At 39.6% G+C, this 19,144-nt stretch overlaps 1 protein-coding gene across 1 annotated transcript in view; it reads left to right on the top strand.

The window, feature by feature from the left end:
* The first annotated feature begins 646 nt into the window (after positions 1-646).
* The window catches only part of SLC1A1 (solute carrier family 1 member 1), a 48,657-nt gene continuing 30,159 nt past the window's right edge, over positions 647-19,144 (top strand). The window contains exons 1-2 of the mRNA XM_056513943.1: positions 647-941; positions 14,304-14,444. Coding sequence (XP_056369918.1) covers positions 851-941; positions 14,304-14,444 — 232 coding nt within the window. The 5' untranslated portion in view covers positions 647-850. The remainder of the gene's footprint in view (positions 942-14,303; positions 14,445-19,144) is intronic.

The raw sequence follows: 19,144 nt of genomic DNA, 5'->3' as shown, positions 1-19,144 counted from the left end.
TGGAAAAATTAAAGGCATCTCTATATGAATTTATGCAGCTAGGTCCAAGTTTTAACACTTGAGATTGATGACAGCTCTTGCTTTTCATCCAGGTGGGTTTCAGTACTCTTACCTGACTCAGCAAGGCACATGTCTCTTTCTCCAAGGTGTCACACAAAAAAAGCCAGATTCATGTGAAGAGCAGAAGTGGCAAGGTTTCAATGGCAGTTTTTGCTGATCTCCTTCAGGCCTTAGTTACCCAGTTATTGTAAGACAGAAATTAGTGTATGTTCTGAAATGGATGATATCAAGTGAAATTAAATGAGATAAATTAAACTTTCATTCTGCTGTCTCCATCGTGCCATTCAGCAAGACAATGGCAGATTTTGGTTGGGCTTTGCTGTTTGTTTTTTGCACTTACCATTAAGCTACGGGTTTGACAATCAAAACCAACACCTACATAGACATCTTGAAAGCCATAGCTGCACAGGGAACCGAGTACAAATATTACATACACTTTAATCAAGCTTACGGTGGGGAGGAAGAAGGAGGCCATTGCCAGTGAATCGCACACGAAATAAACGGTTCCTCGCTATCTCGGTATTTAAGCCCACCAGGCTCAAATCCCCGGGGGAAGCCTTGCAGGGCATTGGCGTCCCCGCCGCCCGCGGCGCTCGCAGCAGGAGCGGGGTGCGCCGGCCGCAGGTGGGCCGGCCGAGGAGGGGCCGGGCTCTCCGGTTGCCAGGTGAAGCGCAACGTCTCCGCCTCCCCGCGGTGAGCGCGCAGCCCCGCGGAGCCACGCAGGCGGCTCGGCTCGGCTCGGCTCCGTGCGGCGCGCACCGCCCCAGCCCCAGCCCCGCCGACCCCCGCCATGGCGAAGGTGATCCAGAAGGGACTGCTGTGCCCGAGCGCCCTGAGGAAGAACTGGCTGCTGCTGAGCACGGTGGCCGCCGTGCTGGCGGGTGAGCGCGGGGACGGGCAGGGAGCGCGGCGCCGCCGCCCCCCGCCCGGCCTTGCCGGCACGGTACGGCCTTGCCGGGCTCCAGGGTGGCGCCAAGCCCGACCGGAGTCCGCGGCGGGGCGAGGGGTGCCGCGCGGCCGCAGGGCTGGGCTGGGGTTCGCGGGGCCGTGGTACCGACCCAGCCGAAAGGCGGGCATCGCCGCGCCCGCGGAGAGCAGCCCCGCAGTGTCGCGGTGCGGCGGCGGCCGGGCCAGAGCGGGGCTGGGCGCGGGGGACGCGGCGCTCGCAGCCGCGGGGGGCCGGGTCGGCAGCGGGGGGCCCTCAGGCCGGGCCGGCCCCTGCGCGCGTCCCGCCGGCCCGTGTGGCAAAGGTCGGCGATCGGCGGGGTGAGACCGCCCTGCGGACAGGGCGCCGGGAGCTGTGAGCCCTCCGTACTGCGGGTCCGCGCGGCGGGCTCTGCAGCCCCATTGGCCTCTGCAGCGCTTTGGGGGGACGCGGCCCCTGCCTGCTGCTGCTCCGCCGGTGCAGCCCCGCCGGCGAGGCTGCAGGACCGGAGAGCGGTGGAGGTGGCTTTGTGCAGCTTCTGATGGCCCAAGCGAACGGTGCGGCTGGAAGAGTTTAGCAATGCCGCCCCGCTGTCGGAGGGGTTTCTGGGGTGAAACGTATTGCGGTGCCCACCCGGCTTTCAGACAGGTTTTCAGGGCCATCCTTGTAAGGGTAGCAGGGTTTCTTCCCTGTACGTCAACAAATTTCTGAAGGGGAAATGAGTTGAACGCCATTTTACTAAGGATAAGTGGGCAAAGAGGGTGAAGAAAATGCATTAAGTTACTTAGATGAAGAGGCTTTTCCACCGGCATGATTTTGGCCCTATTTGCACACCTTATTTCATTTTCTCCAGGTTATTATTTGGAGACCCTCGTTCACATTGTTCCTCTAAAAATACTTCCTTAACTTGCTGTCTGGGTCTCTTTGAGATGACTTTTCTGCTAATTTGAACTGTGGCTGGATCATGCCTATTTTGGTGCAAATTTGTTCAGAAGAGAGTTATTATTTTGGAATTCTGCTCAGTTATTTATAAGCTGTGACCAGAACTGTGCTTACATATACATGTGTGTTTTCCTCAATGCATTCAGTATTTGAAAGATTTTTGGATTTTTCTCACCTCGTTGAAAAAGGAAAGATTTTTGTGAGTTTTGCATACCAAATGCTAAGAGCCTTGCTTCGAAAATGTGACTGTACAGCTGGAGGCATGTGTTTATGTGTCTGTGTTTGTGTGTGTACAATTGCTTTTTCGCATACTCCTGTCAGGGACTCTACCAGGAGTTGACATGCTTACTTCCAATTTACAGAAGTGGTTAAGAAATATTCCCCTCTCAGTATCTTCGATGACTGTAGTTAGAATTGAAGAGTGTGATGTGATTCTACAGGTGCACAGTTCTGAAATCAAATTTCTCTGAGTGCCACAAAGTATGACAATGCAGGAACTGGGGGACAATTGACCCCAATTCCCCTAATACTCAATAGGAATTCCCAGTGGGAGAACAGGCTCCTAACACTTGCTGTGTCCTTCCACTTCTCTGCCTGCTACACTGTAATTAACAGTCCATAACTCAGGGGAGCTCTGTAGTACTGTCAAAGAGAGTCTTCATAGTAATTCTGTGAGTTTTGGACCAAATTACCTTTTGGATGGAACTGTGTGTCTGCAGCATTTCCAGTATTTCTCAAAGGTGAAGTAAGGTACATAAGAAGAGCAGTGAAACCCTTGTAAAGATGAAGTTAAACGTTGTATTATTGTTTTACTACAGCTTGAGGAAAGTTTGTAGTATACCTAGAGTCCACAAACCCTTCATAATTAAATTTACATATTCATTCTTTTTTAATATACCCTGGGAAATTGGTCTGAGGTTTGTTAATCTAGTTAGTTTGGAAGAACAATTTAGCATTTGTGAGCAGAAGACTGGCACATCATTTTGAAAGAAGAAAATGGGCTTTTCAGAAATGTGTGGAAGTAATAAATGCATCAAGCTGTGAAAATATGCTGTGAAAGCTGTCCAGCTGTTATGCAAAGTACCTGATATTCCTACACTATCATAAGAAATCAGGATTTTTGCTCATCACTGTCAGAGCCATGTTCAGCATCCAGTTGAAATATGCTTATCTTTACTAGTACCCTTACTAAGCTGAAAATTTTTCCTGGTTATTTGTGTGTGTCTCTGAAAAGAAACAGACAGAAATCCCTCAGAACTTCTAAAACTTCTTCCATCAACAGTAATTATTTTATTTATATCTTAAGCATTCGACCCTTTGCTTGTTCTTTCCATTTTCAAAAATACCATAATTTCTTTCATAGCAGTGTGTGGGTGGGGGTATAATTTAAAATCTGAACACAAAACATCTTGAGTATCATGTATTTTGGGTGGAAACACCTGAATGTATATTCAAAGAAAACAAAATTTGGGGCTCAAGTGGTTATTTTCCATGCTTTAGAAGAGAGTTAACTTTAGGCCATCAAACTGATATGGAGAGATGTGTAACCAGGAGAGCAGCAGCCTCAAATACCTGCAAAAGGAGGTATATCTTACGCTTTTTTGTTATGCTGGCCTTACTGAGCCCAAAGCAACTGAGCTAATAAAGCAGTATAAAAGTCAGCTTATTTCAGGTGCTCCTTCAACCCTTTATATAGATAGTTACATTGTTTCCGGATTGTACAATCAGACTAAATAAACCAGAAATATCCCTGAAAATTACTCACCGTGAAACAGATGTCCAAAGGGCAATTGCATTCAGAGGCTTTTAAGTCACACTTCGCAGGTTTCTCCTAGAGAAGTTCTTTTTTGTCATCACTTTGTCGCCAAAAGGTCACTGCTGCAATGCAGACAAACCAGTCATGAAAGTAAAAGGCTGATTATGTGTAAATACTTTCTCATTAGTTCCTGTGTCATAGCCTGATAGCTTGCAATACTGTGCAGTTCTTCGCTTTTTCTTACCGTGGAAATTAAAGTGTCGGTGATTTGTGTAGGTTTGGTCCAAAGCACTGAGTTGCAGTAGCATGGTATACTAGAGCCAAGATCGTTTTACATTCTCAGAAATTATACACAAAGAAGTTTCAATTTTTTATATATATATTTTTTTTTAAGCTTTGTGTCTGGGAAAAGTATTCTGAGGGATTCAGTCCACCTAAATTTGCAGGTTACAAGTATTTTTTTTTTAATCACTGAATGGGATATCTGTCACTTCTTAAACAGATTCAGAACTTCAGATACCTCTGACCTTCTGTGACTTGGCACTGGGATTTTCTCAGTAGCACATGTGTGGGACACTCAAATTGTTCAGGTATTCATGCGGAAATGTGAGAAATGGAATATTGAGATTGATAAAGTATGAGGAAGCAAATGGCAAAGGCGACTGTGAATGGCAGATGTCCTTTCTTCAGCCCTTTGTTCATCAGGGGTGTGCCGCTGCAGTCTCAGTGTGAGACGGCGATAAACACTTTTGTGCTCTGCTGTTAGCTTCCTCCATCGTTCTCCTCTTGGGGTATGTACGTGGTCCTTGGCGCTGTGCGCCTCGGACAGTACGAGGAAGGAGCCTTGGTGCCGTCCCGGGAGCCGGGCTGGGCGGCGCCGGGGCGCCGGGAGCTGTCCGAGGTGGCTTCGGGAGCGCCGGGACCGGGCGGCAGGAGAACACGCAAAAACTCGAGCTGCAGCCAGCGGTGATGTAAAGCAGGGATGGAGTGACAGGGAGCGCAGGATTCATGTGTTGAGGCTGGAGCATGCCTAAATACCTGACTCTTCCACCTCTGAAATGAATTTATTTAGTCTCCGCCAGATCAGATGCTTTGCTTGTTCAGTTCTATTGTTGAAAGATTTGGGCTCCCATCAGACCTCCTTTTCCCCCCGCATTTGAGAGTGAGATTAAAAAATGCATAGTTCGTGTTGTAACACCAGCACTGCAGAAACTTTCAGTGTTGTGACTATAGTGATTTGCCAGGATTTGGTAAGTGCAGTCACAACTGAATCTTCTTTCTTTTATGATATCCCCTAGCAGTTTATATGCCTTTATTCTCTATAATATTGATGGAAGTTATTCTTTTATATTATAATATTAAGTAGTGGTGTCTCACTATAAGAATATTTGCTTCTAGACATGTCAGATGTATTCATACCTGCTAAATGAAAGGCTCTGCTCTCTCTGTAATCAGACACAAGAGGACTTGACAGCTGGTTTTAATAGCAGTAGTTCTGCATTACTGGAACTGGAGCAGTGCATTCTTACAAGAATGAATGTCTCAAAGGGCGAAGAAAACAACAGAACAATTAGTAACCTATCACTCTGTTTATGGCCTTTCCATAAACAGAAGGCCACCTAAATCCAGCGAGATCACAAATTCTTGAGGTTTTTTTTACAAATGTAGACTGCAGCCTCTAAACCCCTGTAAAGCCTTTCTGAAAGTAAGTTTCTTCTGTCTTTGGCAAATGCAATTTAAATAGCAAAAGTCCATTCATGATATGAGGTAAGGTTTCACAATTTTCCATTTCTCTCTCTTTGTACCCTTACCAAAAAGTGACCTATTAGCTTAGTTTAGGCTGTCTTCAGTAGCATTTCTTGCTTGTACAATACAGTGGTAAGGTTCCAAACAATGAAGCAAATTTATAGTGTCTTGAAATAAACCAGGAAAACCAACAGGAAAGAATTTAAGAGGAGTATTATAAAACAAAATAATTATTGCTTTGTTTCTGACAAGTATAGTAGTAAGCCAAGCATTCAATTCCTTTCTTGAATTCTGAAGCAGAACATTTTATTAATTTGGAATTTATAAAAAATGAAGACCAGATATCTTAAATCAGCTGTGGTAGCATAGAAATTTAAAAGAATACTGTTTCTTCTTGCTGTACCTCAGAATAGCATAGATGATACTTGTGACTTTTTATGCCTCTCTAGACAATGATTATTCTTATATCTGTGTTTCTCTGTAACACTTGCCAACAGTGTGATAGAGGATGGGATCTCTTCAGAAATGTATGAAACAGCAGTTCTGAGAAAATATCTGATTTTAATTTTAAAAATGAGAAGTAAAATGCAGAATTACAAATAATTTCATCTGGGAGTTTCACATACCACTGAGGATCAAAAATCGTCTAGGCCAGAAAGTCAGCCAGTGAAAGAATTCAAAGGTAATTGAAGTTAAGCATGATGCCTGTTTGGTCTTGAAGTGTTTTGAAGCAAAGAAAAGCTATCTTTTATTTCTTCTTCTGGTATATAAAATTCTTCTATTCTTTGTTTTAACACAGTGTCTGGATTTCATTTTATGTGAGTGAAGTGAAGCTATCACTAGAACTGAATTTTTATATCTTTGGATAGAGTGAGCCTGATGTCAATTTACACTCTGCAAAGTCCCCAAACTACCAAAGTCTACCAGCATTATTTTTACATTTGAAGCAAGAACACCAATACTAGTATCAGCAAAGTATTACTTAAGGGAAGATATGACAGTGTAATTGCTGTATTAGCAATTCTTTTTTCTTTTATATTTACATTTTAGAAACCAAGCATAAGGACACTTTTATCTTATATACCCCATCAAGAGAAGATAATGTTCAGGTTGAAACTACTCACAAACAACAGTTGCGCTGTTCGGATATTTTTTTTTCCACAAATACCCCATGGGATTTTTGCAAGACATTTGTACTTACAGTCCCACAACATTATCTTGTGTAGTGAGAACACATCTGTATTGCATCTGTATCACATCTGAAGATCAGGGCTGTATTGGAGTTAGCATTTCAAATGTCATGGTCGTTTCATACTTTTGGAATGGCAAACAACCTGGCCTTGCTTAATCTGAGCTAATTTTCTGGGTCATATATCTGATTTCTCAATGTTCTGATGTGTTCCTTAGTTTCAGAATAACAATGTTTCTGCATTGTACTATCTGTCTATCTTTAGTGTCCACTAAATTGCCTTTCCAGCTGCTTATCTTAGTCACAATCATTCCACTGCTCTTTCAGCAAGGGGAGAGCTAGAACAGAATGTCCTGTTTACTGTCCTTCTCTCATCAAAGAAACAAAAACAAGGGTCAGAGTCTGGCAGATATTTCCAGTTAGTAGGCTTTCGCCTTTCTTATACCACTACCAACCATTTAGTTTTTTTGTGTTTTAGGGGCCTTAAATGAAGATGCATTTTTCCTGATGTGCTCTGCTGAGCTTGTATCTATCGGGCTATCCATGTACAAAGGTGCTTATGCAGCTTTGGGATAGCAAACAAAGATTGTGGAAAGAGAACAGAAGATCAATGGGCTTTTACAAAGAAGGGTGAGAATTTAGGGTTTTTTTTTGTGTGTGTGTGTGGCATTGTAATGGTGGCAATGGTGCAATAGTGTGTTAGCCATATAAGCAAAACGTTAGATGCTAAAACTAGGGGGACATGAATTTCTGAAATGACTGAGAAAAGGGGTCTAAACCAATGCACTGCTTTATAAAATGTAGTTTTGCATTTGGAGATGTTATGGAAACAGTAAGACCTATACATGTCTGGATGACTGCATAATTAAAACAGGTTTACATGAATGGATGAGATGAAGGAGAAGGGTAATGATTTCAGAACTGATGTCTGAAAGGTGCCGTAAGGAAGGTCTGCAAAAGAGGAAAGACAGGTTGCTGTTGTCAGGTTACCTTTCAATTTTAAAAAACAGGAATATGAGATAGAAGGATGCCCTCTAGGTTATCATATCTAGCCTCTGCTGCTTCAGGTTACACCTTTGTAGATAAAATTCTGTTACATGTCATGCTTCATCTTAAAGCTGGATAGGCTATTTGATGCTGTATATCCTCCTAGGAAGCTTTATTCTTCAATATGATGGTTGAAAGCCTTAGTTTCCACTAATTAATGTATTCAGTTTCACCAAGCATCCAATAATTAAAATATTGCTCCATCACTTGAATTAAATCATTTTTTATATTTCTACCTCACTCATCCCTGGGGGAGAAACTAATCTCTTTCATTTCCTTTCAGAAGGTATGCTCTTCATTCTTTTAATTACCCTATAGTTCTCCTTTGTGTTCAACACTAAATTCACTTTTCCTGAAACCTTAATGAGTTTCACGCAGTACTTCCCAACAGAACAGGTGCTTTTACCAGGACACCTCCAAATTCATGAAGAAATGTAGGTTGTGTAGCTGCTGGGAAAGAATTGTCATTTTCCCCAAATTGTTTAATTTATGACGTGACATTGTTTATAAAATAAATAAATTTGTTTTGTTGAGGTTGTAAGCACAGAACTTCGCAAACGTAATAAATCAACAAGTTTGTTTAAAAACTATGAAAAAAATTATCTCTTGTGCAACTTAGTTTATTTTTACAGTGGTAGATTCTGTACAAGAGTTCTAGCTTGATGAAGCACAATTGTAAGGTTTTTCTTGTTCCTTCAGCAGTATATTTTTTTCTTGGCTTTCTCTGAAGGAAGTTGCATCTGCACATGGAAAATATTTGGAAGATATGTACAGGTGGAATTCATCTACAGTCTGTTTAGATAAAGGAGAGGAAAGCCAGAGGAAAGCAGAGTCCAATAGGAGACAGTGTTAAGTAATCAAACTGGTTAGCTCTTTGCGTGTTTGGAGGGAGTACTGGTTCAGATTTAGTAGAACTGTGGTCACATAGTCACAGGAAAATAGCCATTTTATAGCCATAGAATATTTCAGTTTTCCTGGCTGAGTGAACTAACTGCCCTTAGTTTGACTAAGGGTGAGGTGTGCTTTGTGCAGAGCTGCACAGCAGAGTGGCTGGTCCGTGTTAATAGTGACTGCTACAGACAGTTATTATTATGTTATTAGACCTGCTCCAGGCTCCTGCAGCATGGAAAGTAGCAGGAGTTATGTGGGTTTGCTGTTTGCAGTAGCCTTCAAACCTACTGTAAGTAAAGGAAGTACACCCACACTGGAGAGGCTGATTTTTTCCCCCTCTGGCCAACATTCCACCTTGCCTTCATTCCCGAAGGTCCATCATAGGGAGTCACTGTCTACCTGAATTTTTCTCACACTGCAGTTAGATGACAATGTGTTACTTGTGTGAAGGAATTTACAACCACTGAACCTTCAACAGGATAATCGGAGAGCATCAGGGAGAACAAGCACAAATTCTTTATACATTGCTACTAAATATTCTTCAGTAAACCAAGACCTGATAAGGAAACTTTCTTCTGGAAGATTTCTGAGAGAACTTTTCTTCACATGCCTTTGTAAGCAAGCTGGTAGTCTGGCTAACACATGCAACTGGAGAGTTAAGATTAGTTGCCATGTGATTATACTCCTGAAACTGTATACCTTAGTTGTTTTCTAAGAATCTTCTTTTTTCAATCAACATCAGTTTGTTTATTGGAAGATATATTGTCAAGTAGAGTGTAAAACAGTAAAAAGCGTAAGACTAGAAAGTATTAAAAATAATTCAAAAAGAGATGAAATAATATGTTTATAAGAATTAGTAATATATTCTTCCCCATCCTTTCTTTAAGTGTCCTGTAGTTGGCACTGTATTTCTTTGCACTGAAACAGCCAGTGATAAGAGGACCTCTATGGAAAGAGAATACAAAACTGATTTATAAAATATTACTAAAAGACTGAGAATGTATCACACTGAAAAAATATTTCCTGCGTGTCCTGCAAGTTGACATGTTATATTGAATGTTTTGTATTGTTTTTGAAAACAAGTCGGTGAACTTTGTTTGCTAGCCTTTTCAGTTCCATGAATTATCTGCTGAAGTTAATCCAGTTAAAACTCACCAAAATTATAGAAGCAGTTGTGTTTTAGTCTGTCACGTGCAGCATATAATGTGAAATTATGAAGAGCTTAATCGCTTAGTTAATAGCACAATAGATATTAAATAATACCAGGTTTGAACAATGTGACTTTTTTTTTTATTTCTTTCAATGCTGTGTCAAAGCAAAATTCCTATAATTCCCACACTGTCTATCAGCATCAGACAGGGTCACTAACTCTGCTTCAGTGAATAGGAGTTTCCTTATTATGAAATTTTAACAAAACAGGAGAAATAAATCCCACAGTTTGGTTTTTTTTCAAATCACTCCATGTACTACAGAACAGATCATTTTACAAAACAGATTAATAGTTCTACAAAAATACATGCTGGATTACTTCTCTCATTTTTTATATGGTTCATTACTAAGTTTCATTCACATAATAAAGTCAGTAAGAGGTGAAGGTGATATGCTGCTTCTTCAGTGTCATGCACACTTATGAATTCCCTGTCAGTTAAAACTGTGCATCCCAAACCAGTGTTCTAATCCATGAGTGTATATAAGAGGAGGGAGTCCTATCTGTTAGACAGCATTTTTTTCTGTTTTATATTCTCTGTCAGTGAGAAATAGAAGCAGGCATGTCTATGTGTGGACTGCAGTTATCTGTTTCTAAATTGTGCGTTGTTCTACCTGTGAAGGTAAAGAAAGTAAAGGGGCATGGTATCATGCCATTTTCTTATCAGGGATGTAATCAGGTTCTGAAAAGCAAGTAACCCACAAGGGTTATGATGTAAAGCAAATAAGTACAGTAATGTACTGCATGTCCTGAACAGATTGAAATGCTCGGGGTTCAGATTCAAAATCTGCATTTTGTTGACCTCACATAATTATACAAAAAAGGCTTCAGGCTTTAGCTATCACTTCCTGTAAAATTGTAAATGGTCTCTCTGATGAGTTGCTTAGGGGGCTGCTGAATGGCCAGCACATTTTTAAAAGTTTACAATAGCTGTAGGACAATCTATGACACACCTCATGTTATGTTAGTGTTACTAAACCTGGAGATTATGCGAATTTTTTAACAGAGTGTGTTTACTCATTTCCAAATCTGTGTCATGAAGGTATTGAAGAAGAAAGTAGTAGCCCTATAATTTTTCCCATACAAAGAATTTAGACAACATTTCAGAAGGAATAGCAATATGCAAAGAGACACTCCAGATGAAGATCAGATGTAATAAAATACTGTTCGTCAGATACCCAGATGTCACAGAAGTAATTTTGCAGATAGACAGAAACCTCAGCATCATGGTCTCTCAAAACACATTTTACCTGATTTCTGTGGTGGTGCAACATATATACACAGGCCAGATTGATTCTGCCACCTTACTACACACAGACATCATCTCCTAGGTCCTGTAAAGCCTCAGGCTTGGTAGATGTGGTGGATCTAGTGCTACATACAGTGGAGCCAGTTGCACATGCTACCTAACTCCTTGCTATTCCTGCTCCCCTTTTTCTGGGTAACACAATGAAGAATGGCTCATCCTATAGAGAGGAAACATATTCCCTCCAGCTTTTTGAGCTGGGACTCCCTGAAAAATGTGTGCCAGCGGGTTTCACTTGGTGTGCTTATATTCAGTGATTTTTTTCTGCTCTGTTTTTCTTCTCTTGTTCCTCTCATCCTCATTCTTTGCTTTGCTTCATCTGTATTTACACCGTTTCTTTGAAGGATTTTCTGTCTGTTAGCAAGCTTATAAAAAGCCTTACGTGCTTCCTGGAAGAATACTAACATGGAGTTAGGGTATGTGTTGTTTCATATTGGTTCAGACAGGAGAATTTTCCTGTGGCCTTTATTGTGCATTGCAATCCCAGGGACCCAGACTGCACCTTTCATTTGCTGTCTTCGTGGCTTCTGGGAGAGGAAATGTAGACACCATGCTGTACAGCATATGCTGTACTATGCACAGTTACAAGGATATATTTTCCTTAAAAAATTAAATTAATGATATGGGATTGTACAGTTTATTACACCATCATTCTTCGCATCTGCAGAGTTTTTTTAAGGAGTATGAGTCATTGAGCTGTAAGTAAGGGATTGCTCTTGTGGTAAAAATCATAATCTAACTTAGCCATGTGGACAAAAAGGAAAAGAAAGAGAAGAGATAAAAGAAAAGAAATAAAACCAATATATCATGGACAAGAGGAAAGGTGGAGTGGTTGAAACAGGAAGATGAAGAGGGCAAGTAAGAAAAGGGGTGTTTTGCTCTTCAAAAAGTAGAAGCAAATTAATTTATAAATAAAAAATAATAATAAAAAAATAGAAATAAGGAGGAATGCTAATATATAGAAGCAACTTTGCAGACTATAGTGGATTTTAAGGTTGTTAAAAGTAATTGTCCATTGTAATTTCAGAAATAATGGAGTTATCAGTAGCATTCATCTAGAGAAATTGAGATTTTCTAAGACTTTGTCTCTTCTTAGGGCTGCTGTAATCAATGTGATGTTAAAAGCAGTGTTACCATGTGAAATATGTTTATGCTAGACCACACTTCTTTTTGTGCGTTATAATTCCCAGAAGAAATTTCCAAGTTTAACTTGGTTATTGAGATGAGGATTAAAAAGTTCTATATATGTCAATTTTCAGTACAAAAGTAAGTTTATTCTCCTAAATTTCTAATCTTCTCTTGTTAGTGTTACAAAATAAAATTTCTTACACTCCTATGATATATTCAAGTAGCACATGCTAGATGCTAACTGCAGTTGAAAGGAAGCTGCATTTTATTGGAGTTTGGCATACTGCGCAAGTTAATATGGATATAAGTGCTCTGTCTGGTAAAGAAATTCCATGAATAAGGAATTGAGAGCAATAATGTAATTTCAGAGATTGTTGGAACTCTATTCTCAGCTATTATCATTAGATAAATAATCTCCTCAACAAAAAAATCAAACAAACAGGTATAAATCTGTAGATGGAAAATCAACCCTGCTATAATTTTGAGAGCATGTGGCAAGTTTTTGTAGTGAAATCTAAAGAAGTGGAAAACAGAACTCTAAAGAATGTAAACAAGGGTGAATCTTTCTACCTGCTAGCAATCCTGCTGAAAACACAATGATCAGAATTCCATCTGGTAAAATAGGACAGTCGCCGTATAGAATGAAAGGCAGAGGGTTAGAACATGTCCTGGTGATACCTGATGAAAGTAAAGTGGCATTACACAACTTGCGTAAGTACTCAGTTCAGTTTTGCTGCAATTTAAGCAAATGTCTATGCTAAATTGCATGAATGGTCTGAAGACATGGAGATTACCTGTATGTTAGATCCAGCTGTTTACTCTAGTGCTTTCAGGATCAAAGTCTTAGCAACTAACTTCAATTCATATAACCATTTTACAAATAGAATTTTATCTTGCTTGGGCTTATCTAAAACTGCAGAGTAAGTATTTTCAACCCATCTAATTCAGTCCCTAGATTAGAGATCTAGATTGTGTTTACCATTCATTAATCAAGGTCATTTGCATAATATTGCAAATATCTTCAAGGCTGTTAAGATTCAAGATTGCTCCAAGGAATTTAAACTGTCTTTATTATACCTTGATCAGAAATCTTAATAGTTGACTAGAGGAGCTCATTCTCATGGAAGGTTACCTGATTCATTTTCCATCCCTGTTTACAGGAAAGTTTGGTTTTTAATCTGCCTTAAATTTCATTTAGCTCGATTTTGATTATGAAGAGTTTTGACTTGTTCTTTCATTGGATCTGGTTAGAAACTGGATCTTTTGATCTCAGTTCATTTAGGACTGAAGCATTTAGGACAATGCTCATATATGAAGCAACAGTTCTAGTGCTTTTTAGTTACTGAAGAACACATTTCTTGTAACGGTCATTTTAATTTGAAACCATGTTGGAATGGTAAATAAAGATATTGCCTGTCAAACTGAAGAATTTTGTGTTTTGGCCTTGTCTCAGAAGTGAGAACTATCTGATAATTCAAGTAATCCAAAGATGATAAGATGTATAAAGGTGCCTTGTGCCGTGGCTCAATCACTGATTGAATTTATAGTCTGGTATTTGTGTTGTGAAATGAGTGTGAAATGAGCAGAGTGTATTTTTGTTGATCTGTTTCCTGGAAGTTATTAAATTAATTTAGTGATTACAGTCACACTCTTTCCTAATTATGTAGAACAGCAATTACTGAAAGTGGTTCTGCTGGGGAGGCTTATTTTCACCAGTGGAAATCATCTGAAGTATTTATGTCACCATCTCTCTTTAATGTTTGATAGTGTTTATATAGTCCATTGATTTTTTTTTAATACCAGTTATGGGTCTTCTAGCTTTAGCAAAGGTGAGTAAAGAGTCAGTACTGGACTGGACTGATAATCAGGCACCTAATCAAATTTTTCCAAATACATACTTAAAGACTTCTACTTCAGAATTATGTGTTATTACTTTGCTTATCACTAGAAAAGGAAATATCTGTTGTCTGATTTGCTTTAGAAGTTCTACCATAGCTGTGAGAATATGTTTATTACTCTTTTTGTTCTGCTATTTTTTCTCCTTGTCTCACAAGTCTCTACTGTAAATTACATCCAATTTGTGTAACATTTTTATGTCCCTTTTAGGTATTGGAATTGGCATGCTGGTACGGGAATATGGCAAACTGTCTAACTTGGATAAGGTCTACTTTTCATTTCCTGGGGAAGTGCTGATGAGAATGCTCAAACTCATCATTCTGCCTTTAATCATATCAAGTATGATCACAGGTATGACTGAAAATGTACTGTTAGCTTACAGAGTTATCATTGCGGGTTAGCTTTCTTTCAAAAGGAAATAACCCCTAAACACAGGTTGATGGAACTCTATACGGAGAAATATAGATTTCATACCTTTAGATTATGTTATTTCTGTATATAATGAGAATGAGAAACTATTTGGAAGGATTAGCACTGTTATCTATGACATTATATAGAGCTGTGAGCTAATGACTTTGCAAATTATAGATTCTTGTGTCTCTCCCTATTTTCAAAATTGGTTAAGCATTTGCAAGTTCAAAGCTGCAACTGCATATTCTGAGGTACACAGTTAACTGTTATAAGTAGTCTTGTGATGCCATTTCACAAGCAAGGGAAAGCTGATCTCATAACTACTGTCACAAAAAGAGGACATTCATGACTTGGACTTCCTTGGTCTCAGCAAACTTCTATGAGGTACCTTGAGTTCTAGCATTCACTGTATATTTCTATGAGTCCAGTTGTACTTCCCCAAAACTGAAAACTCCTTTGAACCAGGCAAGTTCTGTGTGGCAGGAAGGGGTAATGGAAGGAAAAGCAAAGCTTCCATCTTCTGGGAAAAGCAAGCAAACTGTTTGCTGGAGCCCTGCCCTTAATGCTAGAATTTGCTAACAGTTCACCCACAGGAAAAACTTTGGAAAGATTTGGTGGAGAAAACCCAAAGCAAAGAGACAGAACTGACCATCAAATAGCCTTTCCTTAGAAATAACTTTCTTCAAAAAAGGGAAAGCCAGGCAAAATTCTCTTCATTCTTTAAGTCTTTGCTGAGGGTGCAAGGATTGTAACTATTTTCTTTCAGCTTCTTGCTGTGAATCAAGACACATTGGCCCGTCCCTATATTCTCCCTTTTCATCTCCACAAAACCTGTTTTGACAATGTATTCATGTCCAAGTGTTTGTTGATTGGTTAGACATTAGTGAAAATGCATCAGGCATTTGACTAAAGAAAAGGAGAGAATGTTGTGATCAGAAAATGAAAGGGGAATTTTGATCATGTTACAAAAATGAATTCAAGAATAGGATACAAACTTTCAAGCTCCCCAAAGTTCATCACTAATTTCACAGCAGCACACCCCCAAAAGAGTCTACAACAGAAAGTTCTTAAAGAAAACTGTCAAGGCCTTTTGAGCATATCTGTAATGTAGGATGAGAGGAGCCCAGTGTTAGAATTAAAATGGAGAATGTCAAGAGCTGCAAGATCCAGAATGGAAAGCTGCTGAAGGCAGAGTGAGAAATGACACAATGATATGACACAAAATAGTCAAGGGCTGTGTCCAAAGGAATGAAGGGAAGTTAAACAATTGCTGGTGTGTATAGGAGAGGAGAACCTTAGTCTGTGATAGGACATCCAGGAAAAGCCGCCAAGATAAGACTAACACTTTTCTTTTTTGAACAAGCTTTTATTTGTGAGTGAAGTTGGGCCCGTGACTTCAGAAATAAATTATGTCATTAGGTCATGAAATTAATTATTTATTAAATCTGTCCCTGTCCAGCACTTGCAGGGGAAACGAGAATCATCCTGTTAAAAAACATTGTACTTTTTAAAGATATGTTCTGCTATGAGTAAACTGCATTTGTAACTACTAACAGAAGCTTGGATTTTTCAGATTGCAGATTACAGTCACATACAGAAATGACTGTATAATTGGATATGCCAGGGTCAGAATCAGAGCATGTCATGGTGAAAATAGATGCTCTGATTCTGACTTTGGCATGTCTAATTTCCGTAGAAAGTAAGGGCATATTTTTTTCTACACTTCTATATTAGGATTTTAGGCAAGGGAAAGGAAACAAGATAGATAAAAACAGAAGCTGCTTCAATAGAGTATGTAGGGTTTTGCAAATGAACCACAAATGTCTGTGCATTATGGTTTTCACTATTCACCCGTATCCATCCTCAGGATGTTGATGAGATATTGCCCCTTATAAAATAGGTATGTTAACCTTCCAAGCATCAGAAATGTACATTTGAATTGAATAAGTAAACCTGTGAATGATTATGAAACGTACTAGTAATTTTTCTTCTTTTGTAAAGAGTCATACAGAACGATTGAGGTTGGAAGGGATCTCTTGAAACTATCTAATCCAATGCCTATGCAGAGTGTCATGGTTTGATACTGGCTAAACACTGGACAGCCACAAAAGTGGTTCACTCACACTCTTCTATTGTAGTTGGGCAGAGGAGAGGGAAAAAGAAAATTAACAAAGGGCTCATGAGTTAAGGTAACGACTGGGAGAAAAATACCCTAAGGGCTAATCAGGTTCAATTTAAAGGTGTAATATACTTTTATTATTAACAGAGTCAGAGGAGGAGAATGAGAAGTAAAATAAACCTTTAAAACACCTTTTCCCCTGCCAGCCCCTTCTTCCTTCCCAACAGCACAGGAAGAGAGGACATGGGAGTTTTGGTCAGTTCATCACTCAAGATCTTTTATTCACTCAGGAAGAGGAGTCTTTTCTCTGCTTTTCTCCCATAGGCAAACAATCTTTCCAAAACTGTTGTGAGTCACTCGTTCATGGGGTGCAGTCCTCTAAGGACAGGCTGCTCTAGTTTGGAAGCAAGGGCCCTCTCTCTCTATCACTGCAAGCAAGGACCCTCTCTCTCTATCTCTGGAAGCAGGCCTTTCTATCTCTGGAAGTAGAGGTCTGCATAATACATATATTCCAAGGAGGTGGATGTCCTCAGAACACATCTGGTCCCACCAAAGAGAACTAGCCAGCATGCAGATTGTGGTGCTTTTCTTGCACATGTGACGTTTAATCAAGAATGATGAGCTTTCTTTGGGGGAAAGTACTTTTGGGTTTCATTCTAGAAAAGGTACCACCAAATGCAGAAATACTTTACCTTGCCACTAAGAGTAAGGCAAACGGTGGGCTGTCTTGTTTACAGTTATAGCTGCAGACAAATCCTGGATCTTCCATAAATTTTTCATTCCCCTTCTTGTTCACTTCTTTACACTAATTTTTGAAAGAGTGAATTTCGCGTTTGATCTGAAAATTCAGAATTTTAAAGAGGTCATATGCTCTAATTTGACTTCAGTAAGGTTTTTGACACTCTCCCATAACATCCCTACAGAACAACTGATACAATACAGGTTAGATAATTGCACAGTGACACAAATTGAAAACTGTTGGAATGGGCAGACCCAGAAGGGTGCAATCACCAGCAGAAGTCTGGCTGGAGACAAGTCGGTAGTGATGTACCCCAGGATCCAGACCAAGTCTGTTTAACATTTTATCAGTGATAAAATACACTGATGATGGAGCTGAGTGCTTCTTCAGCAAGTTCACAGGCTTGTTCAGTAGCAGGGAAACCTTGTTCAAGCTTTCCAACACTTGAAGTGGTCTGCAAGAGAGCTGGAGGGGTCTTTTTTACATGGGCATCTAGTTCTAAGAAAGGGGTGATGGATTTAAACTGAAAACATGTAGGCTTAGATTTGATAGTGAAAAGAAATTCTGTACTGTGAGGTTTGTGAGGCACTGGAACAGGAAAACCCATGAAGTTGTTTGTCCCATCCCTGGAAATGTCCAAAGTCATGTTGGATGGAGATCTGAGCAACCCATCTAGTGAAAGATGTTCCTGCCTTTAGCAGATGTTTTGTTTTTTAAGGTCCGTTCTAACTCAAACCATTCTATGATTCTATGATATAAAATTGTCACCAAGACATTTTTGAAAATGCAGTCTGTGGTTTTCTTTTTTAGGATTATAATGTCTTAAAAGGTCACATCGCATCCTGAAAAGAAACAGCTATGCTTTAGAGATGGGGAGCTGTGCAGAAATGCATGTCCTATGAGCAGATCCCAATGCGTTTGCTCATAATGATGTAAATCAAGCCACAGCAAAGAGAGTGGAGGTTGGAATCACTCCTTGAGATGTCAGGATTTTCTGCAAAACTTAAAAGTATTAGTAATTTTAATTTGTTGGAATAAATTCCATCTTAATGGGAAAACCCTCACTGATTTCCTCAGTTAAATCAGGAACATGCTTCTTTCTCCTTGGAGCTCTAATTAGAGCAGAAAAACCCTTATCTCTATTTTCAGATTCAAAACGCAAAATTCTCCTTTGGTCAAATGGAGGGCTTTGTAGAATGTGGTTTTCATTCACAAACCCAGCTCTTCTGAGTGTAAGAGAGGAAGAGCATTGTTTACATACTTTTTTAGTGTACAAGTTGCAATTTGTGGAATTTTTTCACTAACCTGCTTGGAAGAAAACTGACATAAGCACTAAGTATGTATTTGTTTTAAAAATTTTGGTTAGTAGGACCTTACTTTGGGGATGGAATAGTCTGAGTAGTACACTGCCTCAGAGCCAAATTTTAATTGTTCTCTTCTTCTCATAATCGTTTTAATGGATTCAGATGTAAACTTACTGACTCTGACCCAAAAGTCTACCCCTGATAATCCGGTTCAAAATATAGACCTCTTTTATCTACCCATGAGATTTCTATACCTCAAATTAGTTAATAGCATACTAGTGCATCATTCATATCAAGAAATGATTTTTATTTTCTGTCTCCTGCTGTAGAGATATGGGAAAATTAAAAATGAAAACCAAAAGCCTAGAATGTTACTCAAGATCATGCTATGCCATCAGAACTACAGCTGTATTGAGTGTAATACTCCATAACCCATTACTTTTTTTGAAGTAATGCTCTAAAAGAAGAAATATTAGAT

This window comes from Oenanthe melanoleuca, chromosome Z, assembly GCF_029582105.1.
Source record: "Oenanthe melanoleuca isolate GR-GAL-2019-014 chromosome Z, OMel1.0, whole genome shotgun sequence".
In the NCBI taxonomy this organism is placed as follows: domain Eukaryota; kingdom Metazoa; phylum Chordata; class Aves; order Passeriformes; family Muscicapidae; genus Oenanthe; species Oenanthe melanoleuca.
The sequence above is the reverse complement of the archived record's forward strand: the minus strand, read 5'-3'. Positions and strand labels throughout refer to the sequence as shown.